This window comes from Eulemur rufifrons, chromosome 9, assembly GCF_041146395.1.
Source record: "Eulemur rufifrons isolate Redbay chromosome 9, OSU_ERuf_1, whole genome shotgun sequence".
NCBI classification, from domain to species: Eukaryota; Metazoa; Chordata; class Mammalia; order Primates; family Lemuridae; genus Eulemur; species Eulemur rufifrons.
Window position 1 is genome coordinate 27,173,839 of NC_090991.1, and position 21,558 is coordinate 27,195,396.

The window sequence follows — 21,558 nt, forward strand, 5'->3', positions numbered from 1 at the left end:
TTGTTCCCCCAACACCTCTCTTCCTGGGATGTTGTGGAAGGAGCCCTGGCCACCAGCCCTGGCTGGTTGACAGTAGAAGCTTTGATCTCTGGGTCCAGCAGACGTCTTTGCGGGCAGACTCTGCCACAACACCCGGGGCCTTGGAGGGCAGGGCTGGGGCCTCAGCTGTTTCCTGGCCTCGGTCCTGGCTGGGAGCCTGCCATGCTCTGGGCAGCAAGTGGGGTTTGACGAAGGGAGGGGGAGGGGAAGACAGGGCCATGCCAGGCGCAGCAGGTGAAGGCGGGGGTGTGGGAATATAGGTGGGGGAGGCTTTTTGGTGGCTCCTCTGATGGCCCAACTCCCTGTCCTTAAGCCACTAAGGAGCACTGCCTGGGTGGGCCTGAGGCAGAGGGAGTAGCTCAGGGTTGCCAATGGAGCTAGGAGGAGATTCAGAGGGAGGAGATGCTGCAGGGAGGGAGGGGTGGCCTCCAGAGCTGGTGGTGGGGGCTGAGTGATGGGCAGCTGTGAGTCCCCTGCAGGCCTCCATGCAGTCCTCTCAGAGGCCCTCGCGGGAGAGTCCTGACCTCCGTCCTGCAGAGTAGGCACCGGCTCCACTCCCTGCAGGCCCGGGGCACTGCCTGTGCCGGCTTGGCGAGCATGCGCCTTCCGACTGAGTGCTGTAGGAACTGCCTTCCCTGGAGGGGACAGCTGCTTCTGACCAGTCCTTGTCCTTGCCCTCCCTTTGTTGGGAAGGGGATGGCATGTGGGAAGTTGAGGGCACCCACCCTGAGGGGGAGGTTTTGAGAACTCTTGGGCTCTGTCAGCCCAGCACCCTGTAGCGACAAGGGAAGGGGCTTGTCCTGGGTGGCAGGTGAGCAAAGCAGAACAGAGGCTTTGCGTCCTGTGGGACTCCCAGCACAGTGCTCCCTGGGCACCGTCCCCCCGCTGGGCTCCATCCCCCTGCTGGCACCGTCCCCCCACTGGGCTCCATCCCCACACTGGGCTCTCTGTGCTCTGTGGGTCGGGGCGGCGGTGGGTGGTGCTCTCTGGTGCTCTGCCGTGGTCCTGTGACCTGTGAGGCTGCAGGCCCCTGATGTTGCAGAGAGGAGTCAGGGGAGGGGCAGGGAGTCGGCCCTGACTGTGTCCCTTCTCTCTCACGTTCCAGGACTGGGTCAGCGCAACACCAGGGCCCTTGGCGCCCCCAGGCGGGCCCTGTGCCCCCAGCCCTGGCAGCCTCCCCAGGACTGAACTGGGGCAGCCACAGCGCACAAGCGAGAAGGTGCAGGGTCTCCTTTCCAAGGGGAAGCAGCTCCTCAGGAAACTGGGCTCTGGGAAGAAGGAGTGACGCTGCGGCCCATCCTGCAGGCAGAAGCGGCCCCCCGAGGCCAGCAGAGGCCCTCGGATCGCTGTCCCTCCCGTTCTGCTGAGTTAACACTGTGGCGCTTGGATGGGAATCGAAGAGACTTGGTGATGGTCAGAGCTAGATGGGTCCTTAGTGAGAAACCCTCTAGATGGGCGCCTTCCTCTTCCAGGAGGGAAAACTGAGCCCCGCAGTGAGAGAGGAACTTGGCCGAGGTCTGGACAGGCTCCTGCCTCCTTGTCCACCACCTTGTCTCCTCCGGGCTCGCACGACACCTTGCTAGTTCCTTCTTTGGCCTTCTCACTCCCAGGACGGGGCCCTCTGATGGCCCTGCCTGTCCTGATCACGTCTTCCTCCCCTGAAGGAAAGTTTGCACTGGATTGCCCTTGAGCCCGCCCTGCGCACGGCGGGCGGGAGCGTGTATATATGTACATACGCAGTGCCTCAGCCCAGCTGCTCCATCTCGCTTCCACCGCACAGGCCCGGGAAGGAGAAAGGCCATGCCAAAGCGGGCCTCACCCCACCCCATCGTGCTCCAGCCCTCCCTGCCAGGCCTCCTGGCCCCCTCCCCCCACCCGTGTGGTCCCTCCCCCAGAGACCCAGGGGGCCAGCGGGCAGAAAGCAGGAGTTGGGTTTGCCTTATTTTGCTCATTGGATTCAACTTCTCTTTTGCATCGTTTCCCTCCTGGCCCCTGTCAGAGTCCAGGGCCGGGGAAAAGGACAGATTTATGCAGCTATTTTCATACATTCCCTGTTCAGAGTAGGGTGGGGTTCTCCGCCCTGCCCGTAACCACCTCATGCCCCACCCTCAGGCTGGGTGAGTGTCTCTTTGCATGTTTCCTTTGCTGTGGTGGGAGATTGTTTGAGCCCCCACCCCCACCTTGGTCTCCAGGGGTGTGGAATGGTGGGGGCATTTGTTTAAAAAGACATTTTATTATAATAAAGTCTATTTTCATAAAATCTATGCTGGCCTCTCCCTGGGCAAAGGACTCCTTGGAAGGGTGGGTCATGCTGGGATTTGGACTCTAGACATTGGAACCCAGAAGTCACATCCAAAGGCCGACTGGGGCAAAACCTAGTCAACACCAGCAGCTTTTGAGTTCCTTTTCCTAAGAAGAAAGTCTGGCAGCTTCCTGAGCCCTGGGTCACAGCACCAGGTATTGGGGTTGGGGCCGGGTTGGGCAGGGAGAAAGAGACCTGGGAAGGGGGACGGGGAAACATGAAGAAAAGGCTCCGTTTCAAGGTGGTGGACCGAGCACACAACGCACTCTTTCTTCCCCCTTACAAATGCACAGAAATGGTAGCTTCAAGAGGAACAGGACAAACAAGCAAACAAACACCATACATAGTTCCATCTGAAGGCAAGACAGGAGACTCTCAGTAGGCTAGAAATAGCAGGATTCTGGAAAAGGCAGAAAACAGACAGGAGTCCACACTCAGGAACCTCAGAGCAGGGCGCACGTGGGAGAGTTCTGCACATTGCTCCGGGCTACAGGTGGTGCACAGGGACAGAAGAGACCCTGGGGCTACCGACAGTGTCATTAGTTGTTCTTAGCGGGCCAAGCTGACTGACAGTATAGCACGTTATCCTTCTCCCACGGGCCAAGGGGCAAAGGTGAGGATGTCTGCCCTTAGATGAGAACGGTGCGGGTGGCAGCTGAGATCAGAGACAGGTGGTACTTTAGGCGTCTGGCAACACCTGGCAGAAAGAGGCAGCATCACTGCCCAGGTGAGGAGCCAACACGCTGCAGCACATTGTGCGCCCTCCCTTTCTCGCTGAAACAGCCCTGGCAGCTGTTCCCACCCAGCCGTCCAGCAGGGACTCTTGACCACAGCAGCCAGGACACAAGGAAGACTCAACAAACCTTTGAGGAAAGGCAACTCCATCAAAGGAAGCAACAAATGGGAATGGGAAAATATATACCTGAGTCAATACAACATTAGGGGAGAACTTTAAAAAAAGACTAGTTATTGTTGGGGAGATAAAGTAAGAAATCGTATATGTGCAACAAGAACAAATAGTTACGAAAAAGATCTAATAGAGATCCTGAAAACTAATATATATATATATATATATATATATATAGTTTGTTTAAAAATAACTCAATATATGAGTAAAAAAAACATATGGTTCATAGCTGGAGAAAATTAGTAAGCTTGGGGCCAGGTGCGGTGGCTCACACCTGTAATCCTAGCACTCTGGGAGGCTGAGGGGGGAGGATCGCTTGAGCTCAGGAGTTTGAGATCAGCCTGAGCAAGAGCGAGGCCCTGTCTCTACTAAAAAAATAGAAAAAATAAGCTGGGCCTCATGGCACGGGCCTGTAGTCCCAGCTACTCGGGAGGCTGAGGCAGGAGGATCACTTGAGCCCAGGAGTCTGAGGTTGCTGTGAGCTAGGCTGATGCCACTGTACTCTACCCTGGGGCCGCAGAGGGAGACTCTGTCTCAAAAAAAAAAAGTAAGCTTGAAATTTGAGGTAAGGAATTCTCTCAGAGTGCTATACAAAAGGATAATGAAATGAACAAACCAAAAGAAAAGTTATGCAGGGAGGAGGGAGTGAAAAGTTTCAACATCTGCTTATAAGAAGATGTCTAGCAACACTGACTTCCGGTACAATGTTAGGTAGGTATAGCGAAAGCAGATAGCCTTGCTTTGTTCCTAATATTAGGGGACACCATAGAAGAAATAATGGCTGTAAATTTTCTGGAGCTGAAGAAAGAGACAGATCCTTAGATTCAAAGGAGTCACTGCATGTTTAGCTGATAAATAAATTAGGAGTATAGAAAAAAGGAGAAGCAGCTCAACTCATTTTATGAGACTAGTACAACCCTGTCACCAAAACTAGACACAAACAAGATAAGAAAATAATATGACAGATCTATCCTGTTTATGAACACAGAAGTAAATATCCTAAATGAAGCATTAGCAAATTAAATATTCATTATGATGAGTAGTATTTATCTCAATAAGGCAAAAATGTTTCACCATTTTTATTATTAAATCTGTTAATTCTATTAATATCTATTAATAAAATTCACAACTTTAAAAGATCAAAGGAGAAAATCCACTGATCACTTCAAAAGATGTTGAAAAAGCATTTAATAAGCTCCAGATTTCAAATACATAGCAGACAAGAAATGTAAGGAAAATACCTTAATTTGATAAAGGACACCACCCCACAAGTCACATGGAGTCACGTGGAGTGGGTTTATAACTTACAAGAGGCAGGAATGGACGACAGAAGCCCAGGCTTCATTGTGAGCTAGTTCCCTAAGGCTTAGGAAAGGTGCCCAGGGTGAGTGGAACCTCATCTGCGTGTGCCCCACTTACATCGCAGTTCGGGGGCCCTGGAAAGCAGCCTGCCCTGGGTTTTATACCTCAGGGACATTGTGACACATTGGGCTAAAGTGTTGAAGGACATCCCGTTTCTATGGGAGGACTAGAACAGAGGTGGGCTGTTCTGGTCAGTTCCTCCCTATCTCAGGATGTTCTAGTCCCAGAAAGTTCTACAGTTTTTTTTTTTTTTTTTAGACAGAGTCTTGCTCTGTTGCCTGGGCTAGAGTGCAGTGGCATCAGCTTAGCTCACAGCAACCTCAAACTCCTGGGCTCAAGCAATCCTTCTGCCTCAGCCTCCCAAGTAGCTGGGACTACAGGTGAGTGGGACGCCACCACGCCTGGCTAACTTTTTTCTATTTTTAATATAGATGGGGTCTCACTCTTTCTTGCTCAGGGCTCAGGCTGGTCTCAAACTCCTGAGCTCAAGGGATCCTCCCGCCTTGGCCTCCCAGACTGCTAGGATTACAGGTGCCTGGCCCTACAGTTATCTTGAAAACTACAAAGGAGAAAGATGCTGTTTAATTCTTGTACTTTGAGTTTAATGTTTCTTATTTTTAGTGTCTTTTGTAGAATTTTGGCTCATGGAAGCTTACCATTCTCCAACCCTATTCAATAACCACAAGTATAAAGGGAACTAACTGAATAACCATTAAGCAATTGTATAATCATGGACTTTAACTGGTTTTAACTTTTACAATATTACCCTAAATAAAGTTGGGAACCACAATGGAAACTAACAGAAGCTTGAATATTTACTCTTTTAAAAAGTCAAATCTTCATCAGACAGTGCAACCTTTCTAGAAAGGTGGGTTAGAAATGTATAGTGCATTTCAGATCAATGAATCTACCTTTTATAAAGAACTAAAAGAAAAGAAGCATACTAACAAAAATTTTTTTTTTCCAGGCTGGCATGCAGTGTTGTGAGCACAGCTCACTGCAACTTTGAACTCCTAGGTTCAAGTGAACCTCCTGCCTCAGACTCCCAAGTAAGTTTGAGGCTGCAGTGTGCCATGATGGCACCTGTGACTAGCCACTGCCCTCCAGCCTGGACGACATAGTGAGACCCTGTCTCTAAAAAACAAAACAAAACAAAACAAAACAAAACTCACCTTGAATTGAATGGTTTTAAGGAAAAGAAAATACTTATAAGGTTTTACAAGTTTCTGTGGAGAAACTTAATGACAAAATTTACATACTTTTTTTTAAAAGGAAGTACTTAGGAACAAATCTAACAAGAAATGAGCAAGCCTTTCATGGGTAAAACAAAAACATTTACATGATGGATATAAAAGAAGACAAACAAATGAAAGGATACACTGTATTACTCAAGAATGGAAACTCCATGAGAGCAGGTAATTTGTTAATTGCTGTATCACCAGTACCCAGAACAGTACTAGCACGAGGTAGGTGCTCAGTAAACATGTTGGACCGAATGAATGTACATGTATGGGAAGACAATATCATAAAGATGTCAAGTGTCACCAAATTTCTGTATAAATTGTATGCAATATCAATAAAGATCTCAATAGGATTTCTTATGAAACTAGACAAACATTCAAAAATTCTTAAGAAAGAGTAAAATATGTTAGAATGTTGAAGATTCTTTTGAAAAGGAAGAATGAAGGAGAATTTATCCCTTATTAGAAATCAAAATGTATTAGAAAGTTATGGTAATTTCAACAACGAGGTATTGGCATGGGAATAGATAAACAGACTAGGAGATGAGTAGAATAGAACAATCTAGAAATACAAAATTTATAGTACGTTACTAAAGTAGTATCTCAATTCAGTGCAGAAATGACAGATTATTCAATTAAAGACATTGGGACAACTGGTTATCTGTTTGGAGAAAAAATAAAGATAGCTCCTTACCTCACACTATTCACACAGAATTCCAGATGGATTAGTGACCTAAATGATAAAAAGTAAAGTATTGAAATATTATAATGCCAAATAGGAGAACACGTTTATGATCTTGAAGAAGAGAAGAGCTCCTTCAACACGTCCAAAAAGCAAAATCCATAAAGAGAAAGATTGATAAATTTGACCACCTCAAGATTATACAAAACATAAATGAAAAGTGATGGACTGGAAAAAAAATTTGCAACATACATAACAGCTGAAGGATTAGTGTTTATCCAGAATATATAATAACTTTTACAAGTCAATTAAAAAATCCAATAGAAAAATTGACAAAACCAAACACAGGAAAGTTGCAGAAGTTGTAATACAAATGATAACATGCTCAACGTCACTATTAATCAAAGAAATAAAAATTGAACCAATGATATGATTCCATTCTTTGCCCATGAGATTTTTACAAAGTTTGGAGGACAGTTTAGCAATATTTGTTAAAAATTTAAAATGCACAAAACCTGTGGTCCACTTCTTTATCTTTACCCTGGAGAACTTTTGTGTGTGTGTACAAGGCGGCCTCTCGAGGCATTGTTTTTGACAGTGAAAAAATGGAAAAATGTCAACTTCCATCAATCGAGGAATGGTTACATAATGGAGGTGTAGCCCAACTAAAGAATATTATATAACAGTTTAAAAAATGGGGTGGTTCTCTAAGTAGTGCATGATAGATCTGCAAGATCTGTTGTGGGAAAGAAGCACATTGCAGAACAGTATGTATAATGTGATACCATTTATGGAAAAACCAAGGAAAAAAGACCATTTCTCACAGATCCATATATTAATATATGAATGAATGTAAAGTAAAAGGTTTGGAAGGACAAACACGAAAATGACAACAGTGTGTTTATGTCTAAAGAGTGGAGGACGGGGACTGGAATCGGGGATGATGTAATAACTTAATCTAAAGGGAGCGTTACCCTGGTCTGCAATTTGAAATTTTATTCAAAAGATATCCAGGTATTACCTTTAGAATTCAAAATTAATTTTTAAAATTTTAAAGGGAGCTAAAACAAGGTCCACGGGCTGGGCGCAATTGGCGTGTCTGAGCAGTCACTGTCCCTCCGCCTCCCCAGCTTCCATAGCCTCTGGGGGTGCCTCCTTCTCCCCACCTGCACACACACAGGAAATCTGGCTGTAATCCCAACTGAAGTGTTTCCTAAACAGCATTAAGAAAGAACAAACTGTGTTGCAAGCAGTGGCAGAGGGGGCCCGTTATCCCACAAGCAGTTGGGCTTCACCCCGGGGGGTGGGATGTTTGGGAAATCTAAGCGGGGGGGGGGGGGGGGCAGTGTGTGTGTGTTGGGGGGGCACCCTCAAATGACTATAGTCTTGGCATGTAGCAGTTCCAGCAGTGCCCTCCAGAGGCCGCCCGAGGAAGGGGAGCTGGAAGGTAATTTATGGGGACAAGGCTTCTTTGCAGGATCTCCCGCAGGAGCCATGTTCTCTTGGTTACTCTGCACGCTGAGAAGCCTTTTCAGCCCCCAACACACCAGACAAATAAGGCCTAGATGAGGAATCAACAAAGGTACAGGCGGGGGAGGCTGACGGCCTTGCGGTGAGCCCACGTGGGTCATTATTCATTGGCTGGAATCATCGTGAACAGTGCGGGCCCGCAGACCCAGCCCTGAGCCCCCGGCGGGGTTTGGGGATTGTGCTTCTTGAGAATTCTCCCACCTCCACGAGGGTAGAGACCTAAGGGAATTTTACCGTCATTCTTTGAAAAGACTTTTGGCTTTTCAACCCTTCCCTGCCTCATTGCTGCCTTTGAGAAAGCACAGCAGGTCTCCTGAGTGGCGTGAGTCACTGCGCTGCCGCCTGCCCTGCCCCCCGGGCGCAGCCTCCACACCACCGCCTGCCCGCGGGCTTCTCAGACTTCCTGGCTCCCTGGGGCTTCGGGACAAGAACATCTCAGTACTGTGCCCTGGGCCTGGGCCTGCTGCCCTGCCTCCTCCCTGCCTCCCTGCCCCTGTGTTGGAAGTGTCCAAGCGAGGCCCACTGCATCAAGGCCTTTGCCAGGTCATCGTCTGGGCCCAGAATGTTCTTCCGTCCCTGTGTCCACTTGGTCACCTTCAAAATATTCTTCAAGACGGTCTCAAGCATCAGCTCTTCAAGAAAGCCTTCCTTTCCCTACAGCCCCCCCAGCTGATCCAAGTTCCGCTCTTCGATGCTCACAAAGAACCCTGCACAGGCTCTTGGGATCCCATTTGTTCCTTTCCGCCTCCCTCTGTGAGCTCCTTGAGGACTTGGCCCACGCTTAGTTCAGTGGAGGATGCCCAGTGCCCAGCACCGTCCTGACCAGGGCTCGATAAGTACCTGTGGAGTAGGTGATTGAAGGCAAGGCCAGGAGCAGTGTGCAGAGGCAAGTGAGTGAAGAGCGCCGGTCAGGTCGCAAGATTGTTCTGGACTGTGCCACACTGTCGCCTTTGGCAAAGTGGTTTCCTTCCCTGGGCTCCCTCTTTCTCATCTCTGCTGTGAGGGGCTTAAATGCCTCCTCCCTCTTGAGTCTTGACAATTCCCCTAAAAGAGTAAAAGGACGCTGATGCTCAGGTGGATGGGGGTGATGGGGAACACGTGCTCTCATGCATGGCTCGTGGAGGATGAGGTGCAATCTTCACAGGCCATTGGGCTATAAATATTAAAAAGCCTTAAAATGTGCACACCTAAATGCACAGCGATTTTACTTCTAAGTCTTCTTGCCTAAGGAAATAACTGAAGATGTGACTAGAGATTTAACGCCATGGATGTTCATCCTGGTGCTGTTTATAATAATGAAAACTGGAAACAACCCAAGTATCTAAGAGAGGATTAGTTAATAAATCATACAAAATATTTATACAAAATATTATGCAGACATAAAAATGAAGTAAACCTGTAACTATTGATATAGATGTCCAGGATAAAATTATTAAGTACTAAAAGTAGATTGTAAAACAATATTTAAAGTTGTTCTTATCATGGTTGAAGAATACATATCTGCATATAGGATATTAAATTATTAAATGGGTTATTGGTGAATGGTGGGATTATGGGAAATTATTTTCCTTCCAACTGCTTATTTATGTGAAAAACATTGAAAACCTTAAAAGAAAAAAAATTACCCACAATATCACTTGATTTTGATTTCAATTTATTTTTATTTTTGCCTGTTTGTGTTCTCCTCAATGAAAATATATTGTGATAGGATTAAAAAAGTATTTCCAAGAGCCTATAAAATTCTAGAACCTGATTCACAAAGAGCCACTTGACCAAATTCACGCAGCAAGTCACTGGTGGAGCAAGGTTGGAGGAATGGCCTCCTCTGTCATGGTCCCTTGGGCTCCGCTTCCCAGCAGGTGATGGATCGCTGAGCACGTGGGGAAGATGTTCTGGGTGTGTTGCTGTCCCTGTTCCTTGGCCAACATGTGGTCTAGGCATAGGAGACAAGAGTGAGTGGCGGGAAGGTGGCTGAAGGTAGGGGGTGGGGCTACACCAAAATAGGACATAGGCACCATGGCCGGCACGTGCTCAGCCTGACCAGGGCCCAGGCAGGTGGATGAACAGTCATGTCACAAGTACTTCTGCTTGAGAATGGAAGCCCTTCTGCCAGCCTTTCTAAAGTGAGAAGCTTCCCCCTCTTCTATATCAGAATGATCCTGAATCATTAACCCAAATCCTCCCAGCTGCAAGGATCTTGTCCCAGAGAGGCCCTGGGCTGCATCGCCCAACTGACCACTAACCACAACCAACTCTGCTCTCTCTTGGTTCCTGAAATCCAGAAGCAGATGCGGCGGGGGGGTGGTGTCAAGGGGTGGTTTTGGAGACAGCCCCCTACCATAAGTCAAGAAGAAAGGGGAGGGAGGAGGGATAGAGGAAGTTACCTTGGTCCTGAGCCCGTTGCCCACAGGGTCCTCCTTCCTGTGAAGCCCAACGGTCACCAGCCAGATTTCCTGTCCCCTTAACCCCACCAAGAACCAGGGGCTGCCCATCAGGGGTGGTGCAGGACCCAGGTTACTGCTGGAGTGTGGGATGGCCCCTGAAGCCAATTGGTGCCTTATCACTCCCCTCCCTTCTTCCCTGGGGCCACTCTATTCCCCATAACTCCTTAGGCTACTGGTTCCTGACTTTTGTTCCTTTCAAAGGAACCCTGGATACTCAGTTGTGTGTACCCCCTGGGGGACAGCACTGGTCTAGGTGCACAATGGGGAGCGAGAAACCCTGGAGTGGGAGTGCTAAGTTCAAAGGCTGGGGACAGCTCTGGTTCCTCCTTTCCTGACCTGTGCCCCCATTTCAGGGGCCCCTCTATGTGACCCCCAACCCTAGTGGGGGAGGAGAGAGAGTTCAGTCTCCAGGGACAGTCCTTCCTCTGCCCTGCCCCGCCCCCAGCTTAGAGGACATAAAAGCCCAGATTCAGCTAAGAGGAGTTGCCAATGTCAGGTGAGCAGTGGAGGTGGGGTCCTTGGGGGCTGGGTGACTGCAGCTGGTAAGGGGATGAGGGTGCTGTGGACCCCTCCCTCAAGGAGGCCTGGCTTCATCCACAGACAGGGCCATGGAGGTGGGCTGGGGTGTGAAAGTGGGAGTGAGGGGCCCAGGAGGAGAGAGTGGGGGGCTGTCTTCTCCCAGGTGCACTGTGGGCTTAGGGCATTTGCTGGGCTGGGGGTCTCATTGCAGAGATGAAGCTGCTCCTGGCCCTAGCAGGGCTCCTGGCCATTCTGGCCATGCCCCAGCCCTCTGAGGGTGCTGCTCCAGGTAACATTCAAAAGGGGGGAAAAGGTGGTGTGTTGGGTGGTTCTGAGTCCCAGGGACTCCTTTTCTCAGTGAAGGCTCCTTGGCTCTGGGGCCTGATGGGGGACTTTGGGCCCATTCCTGACTTTGTGACCCCTGCTCTGGACAGCTGTGCCAGGGGAGGTGGAGACCTCGGTGGTGCTGACCTGCATGGAGGAGGCCAAGCGGCTAGTGGACAAGGCCTACAAGGAGCGGCGGGAAAGGTGGGGGTGCTGGGCACTGCCCAGCTCCGGGCAAGGCTGCCCCTGGCCTTTCAGAGAAGGAGCAGTCAGCAGGGAGTTTGTAGGTGGGGATGGGGGTCTGTGGGGACTCATGGGGGACCCTCTGTCTGTCTGCCTGTCCTCGTGTCTCTAGATGCAAGAATATCTTCAAAGCCATCCGTCCCATGGCCTTGCCTCTGTCTGGACACCTGGGTCCATATCTATATCTATCTATATATATATATGGAAATTTTTTTTTAATTAAAAGAAAACTTCTTCCCGTCCGTGGGTCTGTCTACATAGTTCTGTGTGTCTGCCCCTGGGCCGGGGCTCTGCTGAGTGTCTCTGCACCCTTCTTGGGCCCTTACTCCTCCCTTCCCCAAGCAGCATCAGGCAGCGGCTTCGCAGTGGCTCGGCCAGCCCCATGGAACTCCTGTCCTACTTCAAGCAGCCTGTGGCAGCCACCAGGACTGCAGTGAGGGCTGCTGACTACCTGCACGTGGCTCTGGGCCTGCTGGAGGGGAAGCTGCGGTCCCGGTGGCGGGGGCCCTTCAATGTCACTGGTACTATTGCCCATCCCACCCTAGGCCCCTGCTCCACTAGTGACCCGTACTAGAGACCCCAGCCATCTCATGGTGATCCCCTTAACCTCTCCCTCCAAGGAGTCTCGGGGGCATGCTAGCAACCCCTCTGCTTCTCAGACAGGGGCCCCCTCCAGGATGTCCAGGGCTCCTCAGCCTCAGGTCAGGGAAGATGGGAAACGAGGGGCTCAGCTCTCACCAACCCCCTTGTCCCCCCGAACCCACCACAGATGTTCTGACGCCCGCCCAGCTGAGCCTGCTGTCCAAGTCAAGCGGCTGCGCCTACCAGGACTTGGGGATGACGTGCCCCGAGAACGACAAGTACCGCACCATCACCGGGCATTGCAACAACAGGTGCGGCGGGCTGGGTGTGGGCCCGCGGTGGGGGGCGCTCAGGGAGGTGCCAGGTCGTGCCATCGCCCTGTCCTTCCCCTGCAGACGCAGCCTCACGCTGGGGGCCTCCAACCGCCCCTTTGTGCGCTGGCTGCCTGCGGAGTACGAGGATGGCTTCTCGCTGCCCTTCGGCTGGACCGCTGGGGTCAAGCGAAACGGCTTCGCGGTGCCCCTGGTGAGCGCCGGCGGGCGGAGGGGGCGAGGCCGGCCAGACGCGGTGCGGTGCGGGACCCAGGCGCCCCTGACGTCCCCTGTCCCGCAGGCTCGCGCCGTCTCCAACGAGATCGTGCGCTTCCCCACGGAGCAGCTGACCCCGGACCAGGAGCGCTCGCTCATGTTCATGCAGTGGGGCCAGCTCATCGACCACGACCTCGATTTCACCCCCGAACCGGCAGCCCGGGCCTCCTTCCTCACGGGCCTCAACTGCGAGACCAGCTGCCTGCAGCAGCCGCCCTGCTTCCCGCTCAAGGTGCCCTTCTTCCCGCCTGCCCCTCCTGCCCCGCCGGCGTGCGGAGGGGGGAGGTTGTTCCTGGAAGTGGCCACCTCCCTTCTGTGTCCAGGTCTCCTTCCGCAGCCCCGCTGTGTCCAGAGGCAAGGCCTGCCCGGCTCTGTGCTGTCTGCCTCCCGGCGCCGGGCTCTCAGCCAGCGCATCCCATGCGTTCGCTGCCTCTCCCAGGCCAGGGGAGAGAGTAATGTTTGTCCCCTGGCTGGCAGGACACCGTTGGGGGGATTACTGGCTCTGTTAGTCTGGGAGAGAGTTCTGGGATGAGGACCTTCTCGGTGTCCCTCAAACCTCCATGGGCAAGTGGCCCGCGCTCAGCCCTGTTTCCTCCCCTCCCCCGACGCCCACATTAGGGAGCAGAGAGCTGGGGTCAGGGCTGAGAGTGGGCTGGGGAGTTGAGGCACGTGCTGAGTAGGGAGAAGGAGGAGAGAAAGGAGAGAGAGTCTCAGAGAGAGGGCAGGAATGTCAGGGCCAGAGCGAGAGACAGGAAAGGGACAAGGGAGAGAGACAGAGGTGGGGAAAAGGAAAGGAAGAGGAGGCAGAGTGAGAGTATAGAGACCACTCCAGAGGGGAGAGGAGGAAGGAACAGACACAGGAGAGGAGAGAGAGAGAGAGAAAGGAGAATGTTTAGTGAGGAGGGGGTCAGAGGACTGGCCGTGCCCACCCGAGGGGGCTCCGCACATTCCCCATTCCGTGTCCTGACCATCAACCCTGAACCTCAGGGGTGCTCTGCTGGTGGAACCCCAGGCAGTGATCCCACTGGGACCTTCAGAGGCCTCCCTGCAGGTTGTCCCCCAGGGCAGCAGGAGAGCCACTTCTGCCCACTGTCCCTGCCCTGGGGGAGCCGGTCTAGCCTCTCTCTGTGTCGCAGATCCCGCCCAATGACCCCCGCATCAAGAACCAACAAGACTGTATCCCCTTCTTCCGCTCCTGCCCGGCCTGCCCTGGGAGCAACATCACTATCCGCAATCAGATCAACGCGCTCACCTCTTTCGTGGATGCCAGCATGGTGTATGGCAGTGAGGACCCCCTGGCCAACAAGCTGCGCAACAATAGCAACCAGCTGGGGCTGCTGGCCGTCAACACCCGCTTCCATGACAACGGCCGGGCCTTGCTGCCCTTTGACAGCCTGCACGACGACCCCTGTCTGCTCACCAACCGCTCTGTGCGCATCCCCTGCTTCCTGGCAGGTCAGCCCTAGGGTGGAGACCTGGGGTGGCACAGGAGGTGTTCCCTGCTGGAGCCAGTGGGCCTGTCTGTGAGCAGCTTGTGGGTTTGTATTTAGAGAGACTGTTCTCACCAACTTCATGATATTAATCCGGTTGCCTTGGTAACAAGTTGATGAAGCCAGAAAGGCAAAAAACCAAATGGTCCTCCCCCAACTCCAAACCTAAGATGGAGACACAGGGACGACCGAGGAGCCTCTGTCTGCCTGTCCATCACTTTCTCTGTCACTTTTTCCTCTTCTGGACTCTGGAGGAGAGGAGAGTTGAGTCCTTGAGGACAGGGTGCAAAAGGGACAGAGAGCACTGTGGTGCCCTCACCCTGGAGAACCACACTGTCCAGTGTGGTAGCCACTAGCCACATGTGGCTATTTTAATTTTATTTTAAATTAAATATACTCGGTTTCTCGGCTGCACTAGCCATATCTCCAATGCTCAGTAGCCTCATTGGCTAGTGGCTCTCCTATCAGGTGGCACAGATGTCGAACATTTTCCTCGCCTTGGAAAGTACTGTTGGACAGCACTGTTCCAGACTATCACCTCCTGCCCATCTTGATTGCCTGTCATAAGAGAGGGTGGGATTTTAAATTTAAATACGGGAAATTTCGGGGACAACTGGGGCAGTGATAGCAGACGTGACCAGAAATTTCCCAGTGTGTTTTAATATAAAGCCATTAGTGGGCCCGAGGCCATTTCCTCTGGTCTCCCTCCCCTTCCTCCTGGTGGCTCCTGCTGGTCTTGCCCTGGCTGGGCGCCTGGGAAGAGAATCAAGGTCAGTGCCAGCGAGGACTTCCTGGGGAAGGAGCCTGGCCTCTTCTGGGCTAGTTGGGCAAGGGCAGCATTCCCCAGCCAGGCATGGCCACCTCTAGCCTGGCTTTGCCAAGCCCCCTATCCCAGGCTCACGGATGGAGAAGCTGCTCTCAGAGAGCTTCCTTCCCACCAGCTTCTAGACTTGGCCCGGACTGAACCCAGTGTCCTGCTGAAATGGCCCTGACCCTTGCCCTCTGGCCCCTTTCAGAGAAGGGTTGGGGGAGAGTTAGAGGAATCGTGGGTCTTGCTTAGTTTTCTCGAACAGAGTCTCAGGTGTGGACCCCACACATCCTGTGCCCTGGCCCCCTCCCCTGGAGCAAGCTGCCCCATTGGCATGTAGTAAGGGTGGGGCTGACAACTGTATTCAAATGGTAGTGGCTTTCTGGAGTCCTGTGTTGAGACGGATTCTGAGGGTGCATCTAGTATTAGCAGGAAAGAGTGCTGTGATCATTAACTGCGTCTGACACAGGCAGGGAGATAGGCTGTGCCAACATGCATGCTACTTTTTGGCTTTCCCTGAATCAAGAGAATCAGTTAGCCAGGCAGTGTTCACAAATCTCACACTTTGTATCAGGCACTGTGTTCAGCCCCATGTGTCTCTCTGTGTGTTAGGAGGGAGGGTAAAATACACAAAGGCACAAGCCATGGTCCTTGGTCTCAAAGAGCTCCCAGTGTCAGGTACAGGAAGGTGGCAAGTCATGTGTCAGATCTGATACCTACTGAATGAGCATCTCTGACCCGCAGTGCCCCTAAGCAGAGGAAGAAGCTATTCTGGTGGCCTGGGGCACCAGGGCAGGCCTCCTAGAGGAGTATAAATTGAGCATGATGTGAAAAGATGGGTGGAGAGGAGGGGGAGTAGGAGACGTTTCAGGCCTTGGCTGGGGAGGGAGTTTCCGGGGAGCAGATGTTTTCTGGGATGGAGGTCTTAGGAATGACAGTGGTTTTGACTTTCCTAAGGGGACACCCGCTCCAGTGAGATGCCTGAGCTCACCTCCATGCACACCCTCTTTCTGCGGGAGCACAACCGGCTGGCCACACAGCTCAAGCGCCTGAACCCCAGCTGGAGTGGAGAGACGCTCTACCAGGAGGCCCGGAAGATTGTGGGGGCCATGGTCCAGGTAGGATGTCCTGAGTATCAGGCTGACTTGGGGTCGCACATGTATCTGCAACATCCTAGCTGTGTGATCTCGGGCAAGTTACTAACCCTCCTGAGCCTTGGTTTCTTTCCCTATGATGCCATAAGGATTAAAATGAAAACACCTGGCAGACATTATGTGCTTGACAAAGTCTCCCTCCCTTCCCTCCCCTTCTTCCCAGCCTTGCTGCTCCCTGTTGTCTTCCCTGTGGGTCCAGGAGTGGTGTCAGGAGGGTTGAACAGGTGGTCTAGTGCCTGACGCAGAGTAGCTGTTTAGGAAGTGCGATTCCTTCTTCCATCTCGTTGTCACCCCTGGGCTCTTTACCCACTCACGTCTCCTTTTTGGCCCTGCCGGAACTCCTCGGCCTCATTTGCCCCTGGGGCAGTGTTCCTGGCTCTCTCTCCCAACTTCTGAAGCTTCAGTGTCCCCGTCCCCTCCCCAGGATCCCATATTAATACAAACACACACACACATAAACACGCTCCCTTAGGTTCTAGACGGGGAGGGAGTTGCAGGTGCCGAGGGTGAGTTTTTGATTTGCACTAAGAACTCAGGTGAGATTCATTTAAGGTTCAGAGGAAATTCTAGAGCCTAGAATCTAGAGTGAGACTGTTCCACATCTTCCCTTTCCACTGGGGGCAGTTATGCCAGAGTGTTCGTCATTCCTTCCTGCCTCCCCTCCTTCCACAAACCTGTAGTGAGCCCTGTTGTGGGCCAGGCACTTGGAGGCACAGTTAATAATTTCAGTAATTTCAATTTCCCTGGCTCTTAAGGAGTTTATAAGATAGTAGGAAAAATGAGACATGGATAACTCAAGGGTAAGGGAGGTATCACGATGACTAATAAAGTGCTTTGTTATTGAATTCTCTAGGGCAGAGGATAATATAATTATCCTTAATTTACATTTGAGGAACTCAGGCTCAGAGAGGTTAATACCTGGTCCAAGGCCACACAGCCAGCAAGCAGGAGAGCTGTGTTTATGCCCCTCGGTACCACTCTGTTAGGCCTGGATCCAGAGTTGTGGGAAGCAATTCTCTGACCACGGATGGGGGACAGGAGGGATCCCTCAAGCCAGGAGCAGGGGGAGACTGCAGCGAGGAGTAAGTGGAGAGGCCATTCCAGGTGACTTTTCTTTAGATTATCACTTACCGGGACTACTTGCCCCTGGTGTTGGGGCCAGAGGCCATGAAGAAGTACCTGCCCAAGTATAGCGGCTACAATGACTCAGTGGACCCGCGCATCTCCAATGTCTTCACCAACGCCTTCCGCTATGGCCACACCCTCATCCAACCCTTCATGTTCCGCCTGGACAATCGGTACCAGCCCGTGGCGATAAACCCCCGTGTCCCACTCAGCAGGGTTTTTTTTGCCACCTGGAGGGTAGTGCTGGAAGGTGAGTGGGACCTGGGCCAGGAGAGGGTGGGCTTGCAGCTGAGGGTGGGGTGGGGGTGGCTTTGGCTGCAGAGAGCTGGGGTGGGAGGAAATCTGCTTTGCTTCCATCTCTGGGAGCTGGTCTGACTCACCTGTGTCAGCCCACCCGCCTCTGCTCCTGCGTCTGATGATAGAGTGGGTTGGAGATGGCTGTCAGAGGAGCTGGCTCCTTCCTACGAGTGTGCGTCTGTGTGATTCTCTGTGACCCAGGAGGCCAGGGGCTGGGAGCATCCCAACCTTGCAAGTCTGAATGGCATAATCCCCTGAGACTTCTGTGCGTCTGGGGTCATGTAGTGACTGGTGGGGACCTGCTCACTGGGGCCACCTTGGCACCAGGTGTGGCTTGTGCCCAGCCCTCTTCTCCAATCCCCCGACCCCACCTGGACTTGTCCCTGGCTCCAACCTGAGCTCTGATACTGAGCCAGATCCTTGCCCCACCCTGCTCCTCTCGTCCCCAGGTGGCATTGACCCCATCCTCCGGGGCCTCATGGCCACGCCTGCCAAACTGAATCGCCAGAACCAAATCGTGGTGGATGAGATCCGGGAGCGATTGTTTGAGCAGGTCATGAGGATCGGGCTGGACCTGCCCGCTCTGAACATGCAGCGCAGCCGGGACCACGGCCTCCCAGGTGAGGGGCTGCAGGAGTCTCCCCTGCCACCCCCCTGCTGCCCCGCCCCCGCCCCTCGGTGCCTCCCAGGTAGCCCGTAGCTCCCCATCCCACTCTAGGGCCCCCCGATGCTCCCAGCTCTCCCCCGACCCCAGCACTTTGCTCTCAGGGAACAGCCTGAGGTCAGGCCCCCACCTTTCCCATCTGGCCAGTTTTCCTCCCATCCTCCTTTGCGTGCTGTAACCCTCTTACTAGGAGCATCATAATAATGACAATGACTCACAGTCTGAAAATCTGTCTCCATCATCATTTCACTTTGCTTACTTGTACATGAACCCTGAGGGAAAGAGATTATTATTGCCTCCATTTTGCTGAGGGGGAAACTGAGGTTTAGAGAGACTCAGAACCTGGCCAGGTTCTCTAGCCAAAGACAAAGCTAGAATTTGAACCCCGATCAGCCTAACCCTAATGGCTGTGCCTGTATTATGGAGTAGCCAGTGTGGCTGAGGCTTCTAGACACACTTCACCCCTCCTGGATCAGAGACAGACACATTGGGTTGCTCCAGAGGGGGACAGTGAAATGTCCCTATTCTTGGAGCTGGCAGGAGTTATGGCAATTTAGGGTCTGCCTTAGGGTGGGACAGCAAGGGAAAGACAGAGGGTGTCCTAGAGAGGCCCAGCTGTCCCCTTTGGCCTGGGCCAAGGGTTCAGCGTTCCCTAGGGAGGGGTCCTCCTCCCAGTCTATGACTTTGGTGTGTTGGGGAGGTGGGTTTTCGGGGCTGATGGCATATATGTGACCCTTCCCTGCTGTGCCCAGTGACCTCCCCACCTGCAGCACAGGGCCCTACCCACACCACCCGCCCCTCCCCCTCGCAGGGTACAATGCCTGGCGGCGCTTCTGCGGGCTCCCGCAGCCCAACACGGTGGGCGAGCTGGGCACGGTGCTGAAGAACCTGGACCTGGCGAGGAAGCTGATGGAGCAGTACGGCACGCCCGACAACATCGACATCTGGATAGGCGGCGTGGCCGAGCCCCTGAAGAACAAAGGCCGCGTGGGCCCCCTCCTGGCCTGCCTCATAGGCACCCAGTTCAGGAAGCTCCGGGACGGTGATCGGTGAGGAGGGGGCTCAGGCCCGCTGGGGGGCGGGGCCTATCCTGGACCCTCTCAAGGGCCCAACTTTCTCCAGTCAAAGGAAGGGCTGGAAGGAGTCAGTGATTTTCTAGTGTGTTCTGGAAAGCCTCCAGGTCATCCCTAAGGTGCCCTGAACTTATCTGGGAGTGCAGCAAGGAGTGACCTGGACCTCTGGTTGTGAAGGAGGGCGGATAGGAAAAAATACCACTCTTAACTACTCCCTCTGGGTTCCACTGGGCAGTCATGGAGGTGTCAGTCACTATGGAACAGTCCCGTCCCAGCTTTCCCACAGCTTCCCTTGGGGCCATCTCATCGTGGTCCTGACATCTTCATGTCTGTTTTTTTCCTAGCCTGTGTTGCACTTCTGGGAAAATTAGAAATAGGTGCCCCTCTCTGGGTGGGCAAATGATAAACCACCCCCAAGATTCTCTCCACCCCGTGGATGCAGCCCCAGGAGAGGGCACAGGGCTTCATGAGTGGGTGTGGGCCAGGCTCCCCCTCCAGGCATTGGGGGTGCCCTGGAGGCTGCTAGGCTGGGCAAGGGAGAGGCAGCCGGACAGCCTTGCTTTCCTCTGCACTGTGAGAGAGGGACCACCAGTTTGAAAGGCCCTGGGCTGCCCGAGGGCCTGGGGCTCTCCTGTGCTGCTGGGCATTGTCTGCTGTGGTCCTCTTGCATCCGGGGAGCAGCGGGTACAGCGCCCACGGGTGTTCCCCATGCAGGTTTTGGTGGCAGAACAAGGGCGTGTTCACCACACGGCAGCAGCAGGCCCTGGGCAAGATCTCCTTGCCCCGAATCATCTGCGACAACACGGGCATCACCACCGTGTCCAAGAACAACATCTTCATGTCTAACTCCTTTCCCCGGGACTTTGTCAACTGCAGTACACTTCCTCCGTTGGACCTGGCTGCCTGGAGGGAAAAGGCCTAGGGGCTGGGCAAGGGGGTGCAGCAGTGAGGGGTACACCTGGGCTGGCCAGTTGGAACCACAGAGATCTCCTGTCCCTAGGTGAGCACATCCTGTTCTGGCGCCAGCTGAGAAAATGAGCGGCTGGACGTTCATTTGTGTGTGTGTGTGTGTGTGCGTGTGCGCACACGCTTGTGCGCAGTGTCTACAAATTGGCGTTTCGTATGGCTGTGAACATGGGTAGTGTGTTATGTGCTCTGCCTGTGTGTCGTTTGTGCGAGTGTGTGCTTGCTGTTTTTGAGAATGTTGAGTACGTGGAGGGCAGCAGAGCAGATCGGTGAGGAGCCCAGCTCTGGAGCCGGACCGCCTGGGCTCACTCCCTGGCCCTGAGGCTTACGGCTGTGTGACCTTGGGCAAACTACTCGGCCTCGCCAAGCATGAGTTTTCTTCCTTGCAAATCACAGCTGTCAGGGCTCCTCAGAGGCCCGTTAGCATCATCTGGTTCTTCATTTATTGTGCACCTACTGTGTGCAGGGCGCCGTGCTTGGCGTGGGAAACTTACAGAGGCAGGAGAGATACCAGGGTACCACTTGTGCCCTCAGGGAGTTTGCCCCTTGGCTGTGTCCTGGCTTGCAGAAGTGAACCGGTGACCCTGGAGGATGGACCGCTCGCAGCTGGGCCGTGTGGCTCGGGCCGTGGCTTCCCTCTTTCTTCCTTACTCTGTTTTCTTGCTTATTCCCAGACGTCCTCCTGAAGAGGAACTGGGCCCAGTGGCCTTTCTGTACCATTTGTTTGCCCTGATGTTTATGGTAATAAAGCACCTCGGATGGGGATCTCTGCTGTCGTGTCTGCGCAGGGGCGGGCGCCTCAGCAAGAGGCTCCCTCTGGGCTCTGACCCTGAGCCAGTGTGGCCTTGTGTTTCTGCACTGGGGTGAGGGCTCCGGGAAGTCCTCCTTTGGCCGATCCACACCTGGGGGGCTGGCCATGCCAAACAGACCCTCCTCCCCCACCCTCCACCCCTGCCACCCTGCAGGGGACTGTGGTCACTGAGCCCTTGTGTTCGTTCATTGCTTTGGCAAACATTTGCTGTGTGCTCACTGTGTGTCAGGAAGTAGTGGGGACAACGTGCTGTGCAGGAGGAGAGAAAGAGCAGAAGTCGGGTAGGAAGGCAGCCCCCCCAAGGAGAGGGGACCGCCGCGTCCTGCATCCCTGCAGCCTGGCACAGGGGTTCAGAGACCCTTCTCACTCAGGGACAGCAGATGGCTGGGCCCAGCACACGGGGTCAGC

The 21,558-nt window shown here is 53.1% G+C and overlaps 1 protein-coding gene across 1 annotated transcript; it reads left to right on the forward strand.

Annotated features, from left to right (window-relative positions):
- Positions 1-11,218: 11,218 nt before the first annotated feature.
- MPO (myeloperoxidase) lies at positions 11,219-20,295 on the forward strand. Its single transcript, XM_069481136.1, has 12 exons — positions 11,219-11,315; positions 11,461-11,554; positions 11,939-12,114; positions 12,363-12,486; positions 12,571-12,700; positions 12,788-12,994; positions 13,899-14,217; positions 16,018-16,178; positions 17,334-17,589; positions 18,086-18,256; positions 19,112-19,349; positions 20,088-20,295. Exons 1-12 carry the CDS (start codon positions 11,240-11,242, stop codon positions 20,293-20,295), a joined length of 2,160 nt encoding a protein of 719 aa, XP_069337237.1. The 5' UTR covers positions 11,219-11,239.
- Positions 20,296-21,558: the final 1,263 nt, after the last annotated feature.